The sequence below is a fragment of the Macaca fascicularis genome, chromosome 1 (genome assembly GCF_037993035.2).
Source record: "Macaca fascicularis isolate 582-1 chromosome 1, T2T-MFA8v1.1".
Lineage (NCBI taxonomy): Eukaryota > Metazoa > Chordata > Mammalia > Primates > Cercopithecidae > Macaca > Macaca fascicularis.
The window spans coordinates 217,841,462-217,860,843 of NC_088375.1; the positions used below are offsets into that span (position 1 = coordinate 217,841,462).

The window sequence follows — 19,382 nt, forward strand, 5'->3', positions numbered from 1 at the left end:
TTCTGACCTTGTGATCCACCCGTCTCGGCCTCCCAAAGTGCTGGGATTACAGGCGTGAGCCACCATGCCCAGCCAAATGTTTGTATTTTTAGTAAAGACAGGCCATATTGGCCAGGCTGGTCTCCAACTCCTGACATCAGGTGATCTGCCCTCCTCGACCTCCCAAAGTGTTGGGAGTACAGGCCTGAGCCACCTCGCCCAGCCCAAAGCATTCTTTGAAACAGGGTAGGCTGGGTGCGGTAGCTCATGCCTGTAATCCCAGTGCTTTGGGAGGCTGAGGCAGGTGGATCACTTGAGGTCGGGAGTTCGAGACCAGCCTGACCAACATGGAGAAACCCCGTCACTACTAAAAATACAAAATTAGCCAGGCGTGGTGGTGCATGCCTGTAATCCTAGCTACTTGGGAGGCTGAGGCAGGAGAATCGCTTGAAACCAGGAGGTGGAGGTTGCGGTGAGCCGAGATCGTGCCATTGCACTCCAGCCTGGATAAGAGCAAAACTCGTCTCAAAACAACAACAAGAACAAACCAAAAAAACAGGGCTGCAGACTGGTACCCATCTGAGGCCTGTTAAGAACTGCTCACAGCAGGTGAGCAGCAGGCAAGTGGGCGTTACCACCTCCTGTCAGATAGGGGCGCCATTAGATTCTCTAGGACCCCGAGCCCACTTGTGAACTGTGCATGCAAGCGGTCTAGGTTGCATGCTCCTTATGAGAATCTAATGCCTGATGATCTGAGGTGGAGCAGTTTCATCCTGAAACCATAACCATCCCCACCTTCCCTATGTCCTGGAAAATTGTCTTCCATAAAATCGGTCCCTGGTGCCGAAAACGCTGGGGACTGTTGCTTTAAAAAATGCAGAGCACCTCATGTCACACCCTGCTTAGAGGGCTTCCACTGCATCAGATGGCAGCCATGCTCATCGCTGGGGCCTCCCAGACCCCAGAGACAGGGACCTGCCCTCCATTCATGCTATCCAATGTCATGCCCCTCGAGCCCACACACTCCACCCCAGAGGCCTTCGGCCAGCATCTGGAACACATGGAGCCAGTCCCCACTCAGGGCATAGCACGAGCTACCCTCTCCTCCCTGGCTCCTCCCCATCCTTCACGCCCAGCCTGAGATGCCACCTCCCTTGAAGGCCTTCCTGGCCACTTCTTTTTTTTTTTCTTTTTCTTTTTTCTGGCAGTTTCACTCTTGTCACCCAGGCTGGAGTGCAATGGCATGATCTCTGCTCACTGCAACCTCTGCCTCCTGGGTTCAAGTGATTCTCCTGCCTCAGCCTCCCGCATAGCTGGGACTACAGGCAATTTCCACCATGCGTGGCTAATTTTTGTATTTTTAGTAAAGACGGGGTTTTGGCATGTTGGCCAGGCTGGTCTCAAGCTCCTGGCCTCTGGTGAGCCGCTCGCCTGGCCTCCCAAAGTGTTGCCGTGTCCTGGCTACACACCTGAGTCACCGAGTTACTTTGTGTAACATCCCAATGTCCGGACAGAATTTCTGATGGTGGGGGCCCGGCCCTGCTAGGTTTTAATAGCCTTCCAAGTGATTCTAATGTGTAGATGGGTTGAGAACCACTGGTGTGACTGGTTAAGAACCCAGGGTACAGAGGTCACGTGTCTAGGCTCAAATTTGTCTCCCCCACTTAATAGCTCTGTGACCAGAGCAAGCTCTTTTATGTGGCTGAGCCTCAGTTTCCCTGTCTATAAAGTGAGAGCAATAATAATAGCTGCCTGCCGGCATGCTGTGAGGGGTATATCAGATGGTGCTCGGGGAGCATTCCGTACCTGCTGGCACAATGCTTGCATTCACCGTCATTATGCTGGAGGGGACTTGGGATGACAGAGACTTTGTAGGAAGTGACAGGTCCCACGGACTCTGTCCAGCCATCCAGAATTCCTTTCCAGTCATCCTCACCCAGGGCCCTCTTTCCTGGGCTGCTGGAAGCTGCAGGAGGCCACAGGGTTGGGCAATGCCTGCTGAAGCCCTGCAGCTACTTATTCCAAATTTGAAGAAAGCATGAGTCAGGGCCGCCCAGACCTGCAAATCCCCGTAAGAAAGACGGGCTTGCTTGTCGGCTTCTTGTCTGGGCAGGAACCTCCACCTGGGCCATTCCCACACAGCTGAGACAAGCAGGGTATGATCTGAGAATAGCCAGGACAGCTGTCCCTTCCGTACCTCCCTCATCTCGCCTCTGGGTCTCAGAGGGTCTTTGTCATCTATTAAAGTGCGGGGATTAGGAGTGTTCTACACAGCAGATGCTTGAGGAAGGGCTAGGGGATGTTATGTAACAACAGTCATCATTTACTGAGCACTTACTATGCACCATGCACTGTGCTGTTAACACTAAGTGTGTCTTGTGAGTTACCCTACTTCATCCCCATGCAAGCTCTATGAGGCAGGCAGTTATTTTGCCCATTTTATGGAGGGGGAGACTGAGGCTCACACAGGTTAAGTGCTCAGCTACAGAGTACAAGTTCAGCAACTAATGGTCCAACTCCGAGGGGTTCCAGGCAGCCAGCTGGGAGTAGGTGAGCCAGCTGGGTGTCTTCCCTTATCCTCAGGCCTGGTCAAGGTTGCCCACGGTGTTAGAGGAACCACAATAGGGTGAAGGGGAAGTTTCCCCACAAGAACCCAGCCTCATCCCAGTCTCCCTGGGATTTCCAGGCCTGAGAACCAGGCCCCGGAAGGGACCAGGAAGTGTGGCATGGGCAGCTGTCTGGGAAGGCAGTGGCCAGTGGAGGTGACCCCTGACCCCAGGCCTGGTAGGGGCAGCTTCCAGTGCTTTTTGGAGCCACCCAGCCTGCATCTGTGGGATCCCAGATCTCAGCCCAGCTGAGGGTCCAGAACTGAACACCAGTCCCAGAGTGAGGGCTCATTGACTGCATCTTTCTGCTGCTGCCTCTGTGGATTTCAGAGGGGACCGGGTATGGTCTCACTCTTGGAGACCAGAAAGGGCAATCGGGACCTGGTTGCCTGTAGTCAGCAGAAAAATTCCACTTTCCACTTTTGAATCAGCAGAAAAATTCCAAAGATTTCCACTTTTGAATCTGCAGAACTCGTGAGTATATGACCTTCTTAGTAAAAGGGAATGACGGTTGCAGATGGAATGAAGTTCGCTCATCAGCTGACCTAGAGATGGTGGGTGAGCCTTGCTTATCCAGATGAGCCCACGGGCATCGCAAGCGTCCTTACAAGTAGAAGAAAGAAGCAGAAGAATCCGTCAGAGGAAGATACAAAAATGTTACTACGCTGCTGGCTTTGAAGATGGAGGAAAAGCCCAGCAACTGAGGGGTGTAGGCAGCCTCTAGGAGCTGGAAAAGGCAAGAAAAAGGATTCTTCCCTAGAGCCCAGAAGGAACCACCGCTTCCGAGATGCTGACTTTAGCTCAGTGAGAGCCATGTGTATGGCAGACGCACTGCCAGCAACAGCTTAACTGAAGCATACTCTGAGAATGACCTTACAGTCTATGACGAATGTGCATTTGGGATTCCCAGCTATGGAAAGTGCCCAACCCAGAGACTCATTTCTTTTCTGTGAGGAACATTGGGACCCACCGCTTATCTCATAGAATGCAGGCTATACGGGAATTGAGGCCCTTTGTTATGGGTGAAATGAAGATTGCCAGGAGGAGGTTGTTAGGGTGAGAGTACTAAGTGAAAATGCTATATAAACTGCATGCTTTTCTTTCCTTTTTTTTTTTTTTTTTTTTTTTGAGATGGAGTCTTGCTCTGTCGCCCAGGCTAGAGTGCAGTGACACCATCTCGGCTCACTGCAACATCCACCTCCCGGGTTCAAGCAATTCTCCTGCCTCAGCCTCCCGGGTAGCTGGAATTACAGGTGCCCTCCACTGCACCTGGCTAATTTTTGTATTTTTATTAGAGACGGGGTTTCACCATCTTGGCCAGGCTGGTCTCGAACTCCTGACCTCGTGATCCACCTGCCTTGGCCTCCCAAACTGCTGGGATTACAGGCATGAGTCACTGTGCCTTGCCAACTGCATGCTTTTTACAAGCAGAGGTGGTTCTCCTGTCCAGCCCACCACCACTGGATTGCCCTGTATATGAGTCCCCTCAATAAACCTTGTCTCAGTCACTGGCTCCAGGTCTCTTCTTTGGTCTCTCAAACATGGTGCCATCCCTATCTTTTTTTTTTTTTTTTTTTGAGATAGAGTCTCACTCTGTCACTCAGGTTGGAGTGCAGTGGTGTGATTTTCGCTCACTGTAACCTCAAACTCCTAGTCTCAAGCAATTTTCCTTCCTCAACCTCCCGAATAGCTAGGACTACAGGCATGTACCACCATGCCCAGCTTCTACTGAAGTCAGTAGAGGTCCAGCATGACACCATGTCAGACTTCTGACCTCCAGAACCATAAGATAATACATTTGTGTTGTTTTAAGCCACTTCATTTATGGTAATTTGTTATAGCAGCCTTCGAAAAGTAATGCACTGACCCTGTCCTTTGCTGTGTGGACAGGTGGATGCCGTGTTCAACTGTTTTGCTTCTCGTCCGCCTTTGGGTTAGGTTGCCCCACCCACACCAACCTAGAGCACAGGGAGCAACTTTGAGAGGCAAGAAGTTTCCAGGGCTTTATGCTGGGTCCACCCAGAGTCTTGTGTTTAGTCTTGAGAGTGAGAAAAGCCTGTTGGAAACTCATCCCTCTTCTCCGAATTTTAGGCATTTGCCTTATAGAGAGTCACATTTCCCTCCCCAAACCCTTTCAGAAAATAAGATGTTCTCAGCCTCTTCATCTGTCTCAGCTTCTCCTGCTGGGGGAAATGGGGGAGGGAGCTTATTTTGTCAAAATCTGGGCATGTGAGGGGACACCGGGAATCTGTTCAGAGAACCTAAGTAATCTATGGCAAGGAGGCAGCACTGGAGAAACCTGCACAGCTCTAGCCACCCAGCCTGGGGTGAGCTTGAGTGTGTTTCTGTGTTTTGCACCTTGAGAGAGAATAAGGGGGTTGGGAGGGTGGAGGGCAGAGGGACAGTGCCCGAGTGCTCTGAAGTAAGGCTTCCTGTAGCCTCTTGCAGGCAGAAGGAGGATGCTGCTAAGGACATGCAAAAGGCCTCCACATGCTCCCCACTGCCCCTCCTTCCACAGCCCGGCCATGCTCACTTGTCCTGGTAGCCTAGCATTTTACCCCCAGGCTTGCTTTTATGTGTCCATATCATCACAACTGTCCATGACAGCCCTAACCTATCTTCTGGCCAAGGCAAGGCAATCTCAGTCTTATCAAAATTTGGGTTGTCAGCCCCAAATTCTTGGGGGTCAAGAAAGCAAATGCTTCAGCTGCAAGAAAGTCCTCTTTCTTTGCTGTCTCATTCTAAGCTCAAAGAAGGGTCAACATGAGAGCCAAGCCATTTGTGTTTCTGTTGATTTATTAGCGAGTGATGGAAACGCAGCTGGACCCATACAGAATACACGTGTAGCTGGCACACATCTCGAGAACCGCCCCCCCAACCGCCATCCCCTGAATTCAGTGGTTCATTCCCAGAGTTTTCCCACCGTGAATTGTCTTGGTGGATCCAGTCCCTTTAGCCCCCTCTTCTGCAGCTATGCGGAAACGCTGACCAAAAGCCAATAGAGAGCCTGGGACCAATCCAGAGGAGAGGCAGGGGTCTCTCCTCCTGCAGAGAGAGGTCCCAGGGCCAATGAAGCATCCTTCTCCAGACACCTAATATTAACCATCACAAGGTGGATCACCATAGTCAACCATGTGTATTATGGGAGATATTTTTCACCCTTGTACCCAGTCTTCCCAGTACCCAATAATCCCCCAGATAATTTCATCTCCAAGAAATTCCAGGAGGATTCTGGACAAAGCTGGATTTCTGCATGTCAGATGATGGGGAGTTTATAAGGCTAAGGGACAATTCTCATTGCTTCCACACGCATCTAGAAGCTCATACCATGTGACAGCTCATGCTGGGTGAGGGTCAACATCTGGGCAGGAACTTGGCAGGGTGAAAGATGGTCCCGCCCTGATCTCAGTGGATCCACAGCTCCCTTTTTATGGGGGAGGCTTTAGGAAGAATCTCTCCTGCCTGTCCTGTGTGGAGTGATCTGGTTTTAGGGTTGTTCCTCTGCAGAGAGGAAGCAATTGGACCAAAGCAGAATCATGGATCCTTCCTCTGTTAGGATAAACAGGACAAGATGGCTGATGAGATACATGGATGTTTCTAGACCCCAGTGTGGATTTGTCCCCAAACAGATGATTTCAGAGTGAGGAGGGGACATCTCCATGGGTTGTGTTGAATCACAGGAGAGGCTGTAAGAAATGAGGTCCTTCTTTTTGTGGGGCCAAGAAGATTCAAGTCTGAGAACCACATGGGTTGCAGGTGAGGCATGGACACTTCCAGGGAAAAGGCTTCTGAGAGGGACGGTCACCCTCAGTGTTCCATCTGGAGCCTTGGGGTCTCTTGGTGCTTATCATTCAGGGGCCTGTCTCTGTCTCCACCACCTGGGCCAATGCCCGCCCCAGGGGGACAGGATGGTGGGTGGGAGCTGTCTCAGGGCACCATGTTCCACCACTTGAAGGAGAAGGGCTTTCTGCGCACATTGGTGCCACAGTGCACCTCCCCATGCAGCATGTGGTATGGAGTGAAGTCATCAATGAAGGTGCAGTGGAGGCCTAGCGGCTCCAGCAGGGATCGCACCTTCTCCTCCAGGCAGCAGCGGCCGTCGATGATGGGCCCGAAGGGCTTGGGGATGCCCAGGTGCTTCCCCAGCACCAGCATATTCACCTGCAGTCCGAAGGGGAGGCAGAACTTCATCACTGGGCTCCCACCTCACACCTCTACTCTATCTGCAGGACCTAGGTTTGTGTTTTAGGCAGTCTTATCAATAGCTGCTCACCCTTTCCTGTGCAATGAGAGGGTAACTGGCTAAAGGGGCTGGGAAGAACACTTTAGCCAGGTACCTTTGGGAGCATCTACAGAGCTCACTCTGGCAACGCCCTCTGGAAACTGCCCTAATGTGAATTTGGAATTGTGGATTGTGGCAGCTGCCATGTTTGTGCTATAGAATCCCAACCTTCTAGGCCATAGCTGATTGGGCCAGGGAGGACAGCTGGTCCAAGATGGACCAATCAGAGTCCCTCTCCCGGGAATTTGAAACTGACAATGGGAGAGTTTAGTCGGTCTCTGCCCGTGTCAGTGTCTCTGTGCATGGCCATACTCATCTTTGTCCCCAGGAACAGAGAAGCAAAGGAAGCCAAGCTGGAAGAAGAGAGAGAGGAAGTAGGAGATGGAGAGGGTGAGAGAAAGAGAGAGAATGAATGATGTAGACACAGAAACAGAGAGGATTCCAGGCTCTGCTGCAGCTATCCTGCCCTCAGGTTTCTGGTGTCCTTATATTAAGACTCCCTCTGGCTGAAGCTGGCTTGAGTAGGACTCTCTCTCTTGTGAACACAAGAACCTGAATCATTGCACAAGCTTCTTGGGGCACATATATAATTACAAGATAGCCTCGAACAGGAAGGAAGGGGAGTGGCAAGAGGCTTTGCAAGTGGAGGGCAAAAAGTTGCCTGAAAAGAGGAAGGAAAAAGGGGGGCATGAAGCAACAGTGGTGTGGACAGGTTCCCCTCAAGGCTCTGACAATGGCAAATTGAGTTCTTCTAGGGGATGGAGGTGGGGAGGCGTGGAGAGGGGAGCTGGGTGGCCTATAGCAGTGCTGCTCAAACTGTGTTCCTCTAAAACGCAGCATCAGCACCACCTGGGCGCTTGTTAGCGAGGCAGCAGTGCCTTGGGCCCTGCCTTAGACCTGCTGAATCAGGACCGCGGGGTGGGGCCCCACCTGTCCCGGTGTTTCAAATGCAAGCTCAAGATTCAGAAGCAGGCCAGGCACGGTGGCTCCCACCTGTAATCCCAGCACTTTGGGAGGCTGAGGCGGGTGGGTCATTGGAGGTCAGGAGTTCAAGACCAGCCTGGCCAACATGGTGAAACCCTGTCTCTAATAAAAACACAGAAATTAGCCAGGTGTGGTGGTGCACACCTGTAATCCCAGCTACTCAGGAGGCTGAGGTAGGAGAATTGCTTGAACCCTGGAGGCGGAGGTTGCAGTGAGCAAGATCGCGCCATTGCACTCCAGCCTGGGCGACAGAGCGAGACTCCAGCTCAAAAAACAAAAAACAAACAAACAAAAAGATTTAGAAGCATTAGAGGCGAAGCATCAGCGGCAAAGCCCTCAAGGCTCAGTCAAAGGCCACTTCTTCCATGAAGCCTCTTGGATCTCCAGTTCTACCTCTTAGGCTGGAAGTGCTTTGTTTCACCTCCAAACTGCCACGTCGCCTTATCCTACAAAATAGATCACTAGGACATGTCCTCAGAGAGGGGGAGAATTTCCCTCTCAACAGATTAGACTGAAAGTCCCTTGAGAGCAGCGGGCATTCTTAATCATCTCTGCATCTGCCACAGGAAACCCTAAATATATGTGGGATGAATGAAGAGCTGCAAGCTGGGACGAAGAAAGCAGAATGAGCATCTGGGTTCCCAGCTGATGCCATGTGCTTTGCACACGTGACCTCATGCAATCATTCATTCACTCCACAAATGTCAAGTGGTCCCCTTCCCTGACGCCCCTTGGGCCAGGGCTTGGCCAGCAAGCATTCCACAGGGACCATGATGGTCAGCCAGCTAGAGGCCCTTCTGAGGAGCACCACAGGACCCCTGATTCTCCCTGCCACCCCCACTGGCCACCACAATCCTAAATACGACTGTGACCAAACATTTTTCCCCTCTAGGGCTTAGAGGCTTGCAGCCTGATTTGGCGTAGTCTGGAGTCATGGGTGGTGGCCTCACCAAGTCAGGGAAGAAGGCCATTGCTTTTTTCCTCTCGGTCTTGAAGAGCTGCGGGATGTCGATGATGTCACACTCGGCCAGGCCCAGCTCCCGCTTCAGCACCTCACGGTTCCAGTCGATGCAGCTCTGGGGGCAGGGGAGGGCTAGAGTTGGGGACACCTTGCCAGTGTGTTTTGGGGGCACTCAAGGCATCATGTCTAGTTGAGGAGAGGCAGGATACCCAAGTGCCCATAGGTCCATTGTCCACACAGACCTTATCTGCGTGCCCCTTTGTCAAAATATGCCTATCCCGTGTCCACCCCTCACAGTTCTACCCCATAAGGTTAAAAATGAGTGTTTCAGAGTGCTCTGTCCTTGACCCTCTTCTTCACATCCCTCATGCCTTAGAGGATCTCACTCTGTCTCATGGTTTTTTTTTGTTGTTGTTGTTGTTGTTTGTTTGTTTTGAGATGGAGTCTTGCTCTGTCTCCCAGGCTGGAGTGCAGTGGTGTGATCTCGGCTCACTGCAACCTCCGCCTCTTGGGTTCAAGCGATTCTCCTGCCTCAGACTCCCAAGTAGCTGGGATTACAGGTGCCCACCATAACACACCCAGCTAATTTTTGTATTTTTAGTAGAGACAGGCTTTCACCACGTTGGCCAGGTTGGTCTCAAACTCCTGGCCTCAGGTGATCTGCCCGTCTCAGCCTCCTAAAGTGCTAGAATTAGAGGCATGTGCCACAGCCCCCGGCCTGTCTCATGGTTTAAAACACCTCTATACAGTGACAACTCCCAAATGTGCATCTCCCCACCTCTTTGTTTGTTTGTTTGTTTTTTGAGACAGGGTTTCCCTCTGTCACCCAGGCCGTAGTGCACTGGCACAATCTTGGCTCACTGCCACCTCTGCCTCTTGGGCTCAAGTGATTCTCCTGCCTCAGCCTCCTGAGTAGCTGGGATTACAGGCACCCAGCACCATGCCTGGCTAATCTAAACCTCTTTATAAAGCCCATCTCTTTCCTAAGCTCAGACATGTGAGTGTAGCTGCCTACTTAGTATCTTCACGTGGGTGTCTAACAGGCTCATCAAACATGATGCATCCAAAGAGAAACGCTTAATTTCTACCCTACTACCCCGCTTCTTCCCCCAGGGTTCTTCAGCTTAGTACATGTCACCGCTGTTCACCCAGCTGTTAGGGCCACAAGTCTTTTTTTTTTTTTTTTTTTTTTTTGAGACGGAGTCTTGCTCTGTCGCCCAGGCTGGAGTGCAGTGGCCAGATCTCAGCTCACTGCAGGCTCCGCCTCCCGGGTTCACGCCATTCTCCTGCCTCAGCCTCCCAAGTAGCTGGGACTACAGGCGCCCGCCACCTCGCCTGGCTAGTTTTTTGTATTTTTTAGTAGAGACGGGGTTTCACCGGGTTAGCCAGGATGGTCTCGATCTGCTGACCTTGTGATCCGCCCGTCTCGGCCTCCCAAAGTGCTGGGATTACAGGCTTGAGCCACCACGCCCGGCCTAGGGCCACAAGTCTTGCTGTTATTCTTGATGTCTCCTGTCCCCTCCTCCAAATCCAATTCATCAGCAAGTCCTGTGGGTGCTACCTTCCCCCTTTGCCATCTGTTCCCAATCTGCCCCCTTCCCACCTGGTCTGAAGGCCACCCACTCCAGCCTGGTGGACCGCGATGGCTTCCTATGGGGTCTCTGCCGTTGCCCCACGTGGCAGCCATGATAACTCCTCTTGCACACCTCCAACTTGGGAGTGTAACTGACCAAGGGTGCTTGCTGCCCAGCTCTGAAGCCCTTCCTGGGTTTAAGGTCACACCTCACTGACTGCTCCTAGCTAATGGCTGAGAGTGATAGTGCACTCAGGCAGACCCATTTCTGAGAGACGAGGGACTCCTCTAGTGGCCGACTGTGGCTGGTGGGATCCCCCATAGCTTTGCTGAAGGTTCCCCAGGCTGTATGCAGTACAGGGTGTGTGCACCCCACCTTCCTTCTCTCTGTCACTCGGGGTCTCCCAGTCTTCTCTGGCTCCCACTCTATTTCCTCACACAGGCATTTTCACTAATAAAACTCTGACATGTTTAACCCCATCTTGACATTCTTGGAGGATTTCGACTCATGCAGTCCCTATGTGGGAAATTCTGTTTGCCCTTCAGGAACACTGTACACCCATCTCTGCCCTGTGCATGGGGAGGCTGATCCCTAGGAATCAAGGACTCCAGTGCCCTCTGGCTCCTGATTGGGCTGAGCCAACGGGAGCAAAGAAGGAGGAGAATACAGCTGAGGTATTTGTCCCTGCAGCTCCCTCCCTCCAGTTCACTGTGGGTTGGCTGTCACATCTCCTGTCTCACAGCCTCTTATCCTGGTGGCCTCTCCAGGTTCCAGGAACAGTTCCCTTCCCTCATTCCTTCAGGTGTAGGGGTGGTAACACTTCCCGCTCATCCTAGCCTGGGATACTGAACAGTCCTTTGCTAGTTTCCTTGAGCCTGCCTGTACCTTTGTAAATATGTCCTTTATCAACCTCTTCTGCAGTTATACAGCTCCGGGTGCCATGTATTTCCCGTTGGAATCTACTGTCACCTCTTACCTCCACAGAATATATGTTTTCAACACAGCAACAGAGAAATTTTTTTTTTCCGAGATAGAGTCTTGCTCTGTCGCCCAGGCTGGAGTGCAGTGGTGCAATCTTGGCTCACTGCAGCCTCTGCCTCCCAGGTTCAAGTAATTCTCCTGCCTTAACCTCCTGAGCAGCTAGGATTACAAGCACATGCCACCATACTCGGCTAATTTTTGTAGTTTTAGTAAAGAAGGGGTTTCGCCATGTTGGCCAGGCTGGTCTCAAACTGGCTGGTCTGAAACTCCTGACCTTGTGATCTGCCTGCCTCGGCCTCCCAAAGTGCTGAAATTACAGGCAAGAGCCACCGCGCCCAGCCGAGAGATCTTTTAAAGCATGAGTCAGACTGGTCTCTCTGTTCATATCCCCTAATGGCCTCAAATCTCACTCAGAGTCACAGCCAAAGTTCCAGCGATGCCTACGAGGCCTCACGTGATGTGACCTGGCCTCTTCTGGCTCCCCATCAGCCTCCTGGCTTGTCCTAAAATACTTCAGGCCTGTTCGTTCCACCTCAGGGCCATTGCCTGTGCTGTTCCCTCTGCCTGGAATGCCTGTCTTCTTCTCATACACATGCCTCGCTCCCCTCACTTCTCCTGGGTCAAAGGAGAGTGTGGGGGCCCCTTTGTCTGGGCCTGTTCTAACCTGAGCTTTCATGAACGGTGAGCCTTAGATGTCCATATCCCATCCTTGCCTCCAGGCCCACCTGCTCCCAAATCACAGCCCACAGGTACACCACAGCCCTTGTACCTGAACAAACTTATTGTAGTTGATGAGGTCTTTATTGGAGAGCACCTGGTTGATGGAGATGGTCCTCACCCGCTCATCATCTGTGAAGGAGAGAGATGAAAGGGAAGGACATGGACAGCACCAACATGAGGACCCCGTGTTTAGGGAAGCAGACAGGCAGGAGCCAAGTTCACAGCTACTGGTCTTGCCGAGTCAGCAGCCTCTGACTTTCCCGGGCCTTGGGTGGGCACCACCTATCTGAGCTTGTCTTGGCCATTGTGCACATCTGGGTGTGTAAGGAGTGGGAGGGTCTGGTTCCCATAGCGGGGTGAACTTTAGACCTTCATTTGAGTTCACCAGAAGTGGTAACGCCTTTCACTGGAAATTTACAACCGCCCGAGGGCACTGCATGAGGACTCCTCTTGCTTTGGCTGAGCCGGGAGCTGGGTCAGTTGCTGCCTACCCACCCACCATCAGAGTCAGGTTTTCTAGGTTCACTGAGCAGCGAACCAGCCAGTCCTGGGATTCGGACACCATCAGGCCCCAACCCTGCCCTCCAGGAGTGACTGCATGAAATGGGGACCTCCCAGGGGCCCAGATTTTCTCAGCCTGATGGGGTGCCCATGGAGATGAGACTGGACAGGGAAGGGGAGGCTAGAGTCAATGGCACACAATCCTATGGCTGCCACTCAGTAAGCGCTTACCATGAGCAGGCCCGGAGGGCAGTGCCCACGTTCAGCATCTCACTTAACCCTCATGGTGACCCCCACAAGGTATGCATTATGATCTCCACTTTACAGATGAGAAAACTGAGGCTCAGAGAGGTCAGAAGACTTGGCCAGGGTCACACAGGTAGGCTATGTAGGGGCTTGTGATTCAAACCCAAGCCCAGGGTTCGCACAGGGCCTCAAGCCTTGACCAAGGGAAAGGAGAGGGCTGCCCGGACCCATCTGCAGGCCCAACACCCGCTTCACCCCAGTTTAAGGCAGGCAGCTGGGGTCCAGTCCCAGCTCCACTGCAATCTTGCTGAGGCCTCTGGGCCAGTGACGTCCCCTCTCTGAGCCTCACATTCTTGGGTAGAAAGGTGGGTGATGGTCATCCCACAGGCTCTCGTGAGATCAAATGAGATAACACGTGTGATGCACACAGCGTGAGGCCTGGCACACTGAGGTGCCTAATAAGCACTCTGGCCCCTGTGTCTGTATAATTAAAATCGCCACAGTCACTGCCTGAGTGTCAGCCCTCGAGGGTGGGGTGGCTGCTTGTGGTCTGCCATCTGTGAATTCTCCCACGCTCCCTCCCAGCTGGGCAGGTTGGAGTAACTTTGCTCAACCCATTCCTGGGTCTTGCTCATCATGAACATGGTTCTCCCAGGAAAGATGAAGGTGGCATTTCTCCCTGCCTGGTACATCATTTGGATTTAAGGATTTCTAAGACTTACTCTAGGTTCACCAGAGTCTAGTCAGGGTCCCTTTGGGAGCAACAGGATCAAGAAAGACTATTTCTCTTCCATTTTATTGCTAGGTCTCCAGGGTTGTGTTGGAAGAAGTTAACGCTAGCAAACAGAGAGCAAGGGGACTTTGGAAGTTATTATACCTGGGAGCATCTAAGTTCTAAAGGAGCTTTTTTTCTCTCTGAGCTGTGTTTGGTCTAGGATGCTATATGCCTCCCCTGAGGCCATGGGGCCAAGAAAACCTACGATTCTGCATGCCAAAGGGTCTTTGCCCTGTGGCCTCTGGGGTCACCGAGAAAGGGAGGATCCTCTGGGATTCATGCAGTCTCACTGGGGCTAGAAAGGAAATGAATTTGAGAACCGTTCCAGCAAGTTTGCCAGATGATGACTCCAGTCCAGCCAGCTCTCTCTCTCTCAAAATTCCTCCAGTGCAAAAAAAAAAAAAAAAGTGGGCCCTCGCCAGACACAATGGTTCACACCTGTAATCCTGCACGTTGGGAGGCCAAGACAGACAGATCACTTGAGCTCAGGAGTTCAAGACCAGCCTGGGCAGCATGGTGAGACTCCATCTCTACAAAAAATACAAAAAGCCAGGCGTGTTGGTGCATGCCTGTGGTCCCAGCTACTCGTGAGACTGCAGTGGGAGGATCGCTTAAGTCTGGGAGGTTGAGGCTGCAGTGAGCTGAGATCATGTCACTGCACTCCAGCCTGGCTGATAGACCCTGTCTCAAAAAAGACAAAGAAAATGCCAGCTCCTTGCTTAAACAGCAGAGAAAAGAGTACCATTAAAGGTGCTATAGTATAAAGCTGTTTCTTTCTCCCCGAATCTCTCTCCTGACTTTTCAGGATGGTTTTTATTTGCTATTTCACATTGCACTTTGCTGGGGACACGCATGGGGCTGGGCAGACCCTTGCTGGTGTCAGGGCCTGGCCTGTGGGCCTCATAGTGGAGGCTTAGCTCCCCGTGGGCTGTGCCTGGGCATGCCTCTGCTGTGAGACCCACATGCTGTGCCCTGGAATGGGGCCAGCAGGTCCAGCCTGGCATCTCTCCTTCCCATAGGCCCGCCACCCCAAGCCAAGGCAAATGGGCGACCTCCAGAGTATTGTGGCCTCTGGGTATGTGCTGGGTACCTGAGCAAGGCTGGGTGAGACACTTACCCCTCCCAAGTTGCCCACCAAATGCCCTTGCAGGGCAGGGATGACTGATGCCATGAAGATGCTGAGTGGCACATGTGCCCATGCCCAGGCTCCTGCTGGGGGCACAGTGCTGCAGCATCTCAGGACAGTGACAGAGATGGGGAGGCCTGGTACTGGGGTTCCAGGGAGCACAGGAGTAGGCAGCACATAATCTGTGCCAGGGAGGCAGGGAGGCTGGGAGACAGGACTGTGCCTGAGCAGAGGCTCCAAGCCCCATAGACGCTCCATTGATCCATCAGACCTCACAAAACAGAATTAAGATTTCAGGACAGCCAGGTGCGGTGGCTCACACCTGTAATCCCAGCACTTTGGGAGGCTGACCACGGGCCCATCACCTGAGGTCGGGAGTTCGAGACCAGCCTGCCAACATGAAGAAACCCCGTCTCTACTAAAAACACAAAATTAGCTGGGCGTGGTGGCGCATGCCTGTAATCCCAGCTACTCAGGAGGCTGAGGGAGGAGAATCACTTGAACTCGGGAGGCGGGGGTTGCGGTGAGTGGAGATCACACCATTGCATTCCAGCCTGGGCAACAAGAGCGAAAATCCGTCTCAAAAAGAAAAAAAAAAAAAAAAAAAGAAAAAAAGGGGGATTTCAGGACAGTGACTGCAGAACATTAAAGCTCCACAGCGTGACTGCATTGGTCGCCTGCCTGGGAAGCCACTATGTCCCTGCTCAGTCCATGCCCACCTTCCATCACCACGCTCCCCGCCTCAGCTTGGCCCCAGTCATGGGCAGTGGTATCTGGTGAAGCAAAGGTGTGGGGGTAGGAGTGAGAAGCCCTGAATCTGGGGACACACCCCTGCTTTAAAACTTGCCCTCCCCCTCTCAAGCCATAATGTGTCTTAATTTGGGTGAGGGGCAGGCAAGCTGCAAGGAGGGACATGGCGCTGTTACCCACCAACAACCCCCTGGAACAGGAGGGCCCTCCCGTGGCCACACTTCCGCTTTTCCTGGAAGAGCTTGAAGCAGGCCCCGGGGCTGGCCAGGAGCATCCGGAAGCCCTGTGTGCAGAGAACAGATTCGGCTGAGCCTCCTGCCTTGGTGTGGCGCCCCGGAGCTCAGTTCTTGCCCCAGATGCCAGGGAAAGACATGTCATGCACCACGTTCTTACCTTCCCATCGGGGGCAGGGACGAAGCTCAGAAACTCATCCACGTGGCCCACGGCCAACCAGTCCACAAAGAGCTCCACGGGGGGCTGCACCTTCTGGGCATGGAGGAAGTCTCGCACCACCTGGGTGACCCTGCGGCCACTTGACCTGGGACCCACGAGGTTAAAAAAAAGTCGCTTAACTACAAAGACTCCATGCAAAAATAAAATGACAAGAATTTAGCATTCCTGCAATATCTGATTTTTTTAAAAACAAAAAATATGCATTACTTTTATAAACAGGAAAGATAATAAATATGTATATTTTATTTTATATATATATATTTATTTATTTTTGAGATGGAAACTCACTCTGTCACCTAGGCTGGAGTGCAGTGGCACCATCTTGCCTCACTGCAACTTCCGCCTCCCAGGTTCAAGGGGTTCTCCTCCTCAGCCTCCCACGCAACTGGGATTACAGGCGTGCACCAGGCCAGGCTAATTTTTCTGTATTTTTACTAGAGATAGGGTTTTACCATGTTGGCCGGCTGGTCTTCAACTCCTGACCTCAAGTGATCTGCTCACCTCGGCCTCCCAAAGTGCTAGGATTACAGGCATGAGCCACTGTGCCCAGTCAGATATGTATATTTTAAAATTCCACTCAAAGTGAGTTCTGCATGAGGCAGACTCAGGACAGGTCGGTCACACCAGGGCAATGACCCACCAGGTCCCACCATCCAGGAAAATCTTCAGAACCACCCTCATACCAAGTCCTCATTCTCCAAGAGACAGATTTCACCCCTATGTTCAATCTTTAGGAAAATATATCTAAGGGCATGGTCCAGCTTCCTCTTTCAATGGGATTATGTATTTGAGGGCAGTGAGTCCCCTGCAAAGCTTGATTCTGGATTCATTCATTATTTGATCCCAAGTCTGTTCTAACAGCTTTGTTGCATTTGGTTAGCTCTATGTCTTGGTCTAGTGCACAGCAAGTAACCAATATGATAGGATTCCTTTTCCATCAGCACCCCTGTGTCACTACTGAACAACACATCATTTGTTTTGGTAAAAATGATATTACCATTTACATGGTAATACGTATGAACAAGCTTTGACCTAAAGGTGTTTTCTCCCAGGACTGTTGGGAATGGAAACTTTTTCTTTTGTTACTTTTTTTCTTTTTGAGACAGAGTCTCCTTCTCTCACCCATGCTGGAGTGCAGTGGTGTGATCTCAGCTCACTGCAAGCTCTACCTCCCAGGTTCACGCCATTCTCCTGCCTCAGTCTCCCAAGTAGCTGGGACTACAGGTGCCCGCTACCACGCTCAACTTTTTTTTTTTTTTTTTTTTTTTTTTTTTTTTTTGTATTTTTAGTAGAGACGGGGTTTCACTGTGTTAGCTAGGATGGTCTCGATCTCCTGACCTCGTGATCCGCCCACCTCGGCCTCCCAAAGTGCTGGGATTACAGGCGTGAGCCACCATGCCTGGTTTTCTTCTGTTACTATTAATTGACTATTACTAGTATCATCTATTTATTTTCAGAATCAGAAAACCTGAGTCTAGTTATAACTTTGCTTTCTATGTGACTCACTTACCCTCTCTGGGCCCACTTGTAAAATAAAAGTGTTGGACCGAATGATCTCTTAGCTCTCTGCTCTCTCTGGTTTCAAAGTCCCCGAGATAAGTGTGTACCGTGTCTGGTGAACACCCACCACCCCCGCTACATCCGGGAGTATAATTTCATCACTCCTTGCTTCTGATTCTCTTCAAGGAGTGGAATGGTCCCTGCTCCAACATCATCACCACCCCCAACCCTCAGCCTCCACCCCAGGAACTCCACTCCCTGTCACTCTCTCACCCAGGCAGGTTGCCCCCAATGAGGATCCTCCCCAGGGGGTACTCCTTCCCATTGGCCACCACTGGGGGGCTGACCTCCAGGTTCCCAAAGGAGTCCAGGCCACTCACAGACCTGTCGCGTGGTTCCCGAGTCACGTAACCAAAATCTGGACCCTGGAGAGGGAAACCAAGTTAGGCGGGGGTGGAGGGTACCAGGAAGAGCCTGAACCAACTTGCTGGGCTCTGAGCTCCTTCAAGAGAGGGTGGGAAAGGCCATCCATTCTTCAGATGGAAATACAGAGTCATTGGCGGTGGGTGGGGGATCTGAGCCAGTCAAAATTTCGTGCACGCACAGCAGGCCAAGTTGGGAAGTGCTCGGACTCTTCGGCCTTGCTGCCTTATCACGGCAAGACAGCAGGGGGCGCTCTGGTCGCTCCACCACTCCGCATCGGACATGCAGCCTGAGGCTACGGCTACCCCACCCTTTTACCTACACAGCCTTCCTGCCAAGTTCAGACCAAGGGCAAGTGGCAGCCCAAGTGGCCAGTTGTGGGAACCAAGAGGCTGCTGATGGCCCTCTGGGCCTCTGTCTTTGAACTCTACAGAAGGGGAGACCTCCCCAAGGTCATCTCTCAGAAGGAACTTCAACAACATCAAGGGTCAGGAGAGAGAGCTCCTAGCATCTGTGTCATCAGTGAGGGGGTTGGAGGGGTCTTCTGTTCTTTATGGCACCAAGCAAGTCACTCCTCTTTTCTCAGGAGGTCCCAGTTAGCAACCATCGCCTTCCCTGTTATCCTTTTTAATTACAATAATGATAGCAGCTAACGGTGGTGCGCGCACACACACACTCCCTCCATGCAGGTACTGTGACGATGAGATGCTTCACAAACACCTGTGAGGCCAGGGCCTAAATATCATTGTTACTGATGAGGGAAATAAGGCTCAGAGTGTGGTAGTAACTCACGAAACATCACACAGCATGGAAGTAATGGAGCAGGGTTGTTCTGACTCTAAAGCTTGTGTTCTGAACAGGTGCACCATCCTGCTTCCCCTATTTAGTGCTACAAGATTTAGTAAATAAAGATACAGGATGCCCAATTAACTTTGAATTTTAGATAAACAACAACTTTTTTTAGTGTAAGTATATCCCATGCAGTATTTGGGACATACTTACACCAAAAAGTTAACCTGTTGCTTGTCTGAAATTCACATTTGACTGGGCATCTCCTGCATTTTATCTGGCAACCCTACCCTCATCCCGAAAGAGCACAGTTCCCACCGCTGCCCTCTGTACCCCACACCCCGTTGTGGCCCTTGGGGTAAGGCCTCTCAGCTCTCAGGGGTGGGCTGCAGCCGGGGACCACTCACCAGGATTCTTTTGTAAGGGAAATCCTGCAGTTCCCCATTCCTTGGGGAGTCAAAGACCACCGGGAGGGTCTTGTGTGGCGCCTGAACGTAGCCCAGCTCCATCTCATCCTGCAAGTGAGGAGAGGCGAGAGACGCACAGCTGTGACAGTCAACAGCTGCCCCTGCTGGCTCGGCTCTGAGCCCTGTGTGCAGACTGTTCACCAAGACCCCTGTCCCAAGCATGTTTTGTGCTTGGACGTGGAGAGGACCGAGGTCAGGGTGCCTGCTGACTGGAGGAGGGGCTGGAGGCTCAAAGAGGGGGTGCACTTGTCTAAGGTCACACAGC

General features: G+C 51.9%; 1 protein-coding gene across 2 annotated transcripts in view; it reads right to left on the minus strand.

Moving 5' to 3' along the window:
- Positions 1-5,363: 5,363 nt before the first annotated feature.
- The window catches only part of PADI3 (peptidyl arginine deiminase 3), a 38,197-nt gene continuing 24,178 nt past the window's right edge, over positions 5,364-19,382 (minus strand). The window contains exons 10-16 of one of the 2 annotated variants that reach the window (XM_005544639.3): positions 19,058-19,165; positions 17,712-17,863; positions 15,879-16,023; positions 15,666-15,768; positions 12,137-12,216; positions 8,802-8,927; positions 5,364-6,746 (exon numbers count right to left, since the gene is read on the minus strand). In XM_005544639.3, the coding sequence (XP_005544696.1) occupies positions 6,513-6,746; positions 8,802-8,927; positions 12,137-12,216; positions 15,666-15,768; positions 15,879-16,023; positions 17,712-17,863; positions 19,058-19,165 (948 nt within the window). In that variant the 3' untranslated portion in view covers positions 5,364-6,512. The remainder of the gene's footprint in view (positions 6,747-8,801; positions 8,928-12,136; positions 12,217-15,665; positions 15,769-15,878; positions 16,024-17,711; positions 17,864-19,057; positions 19,166-19,382) is intronic. The other variant, XM_065529091.1, reaches the window with a different exon arrangement.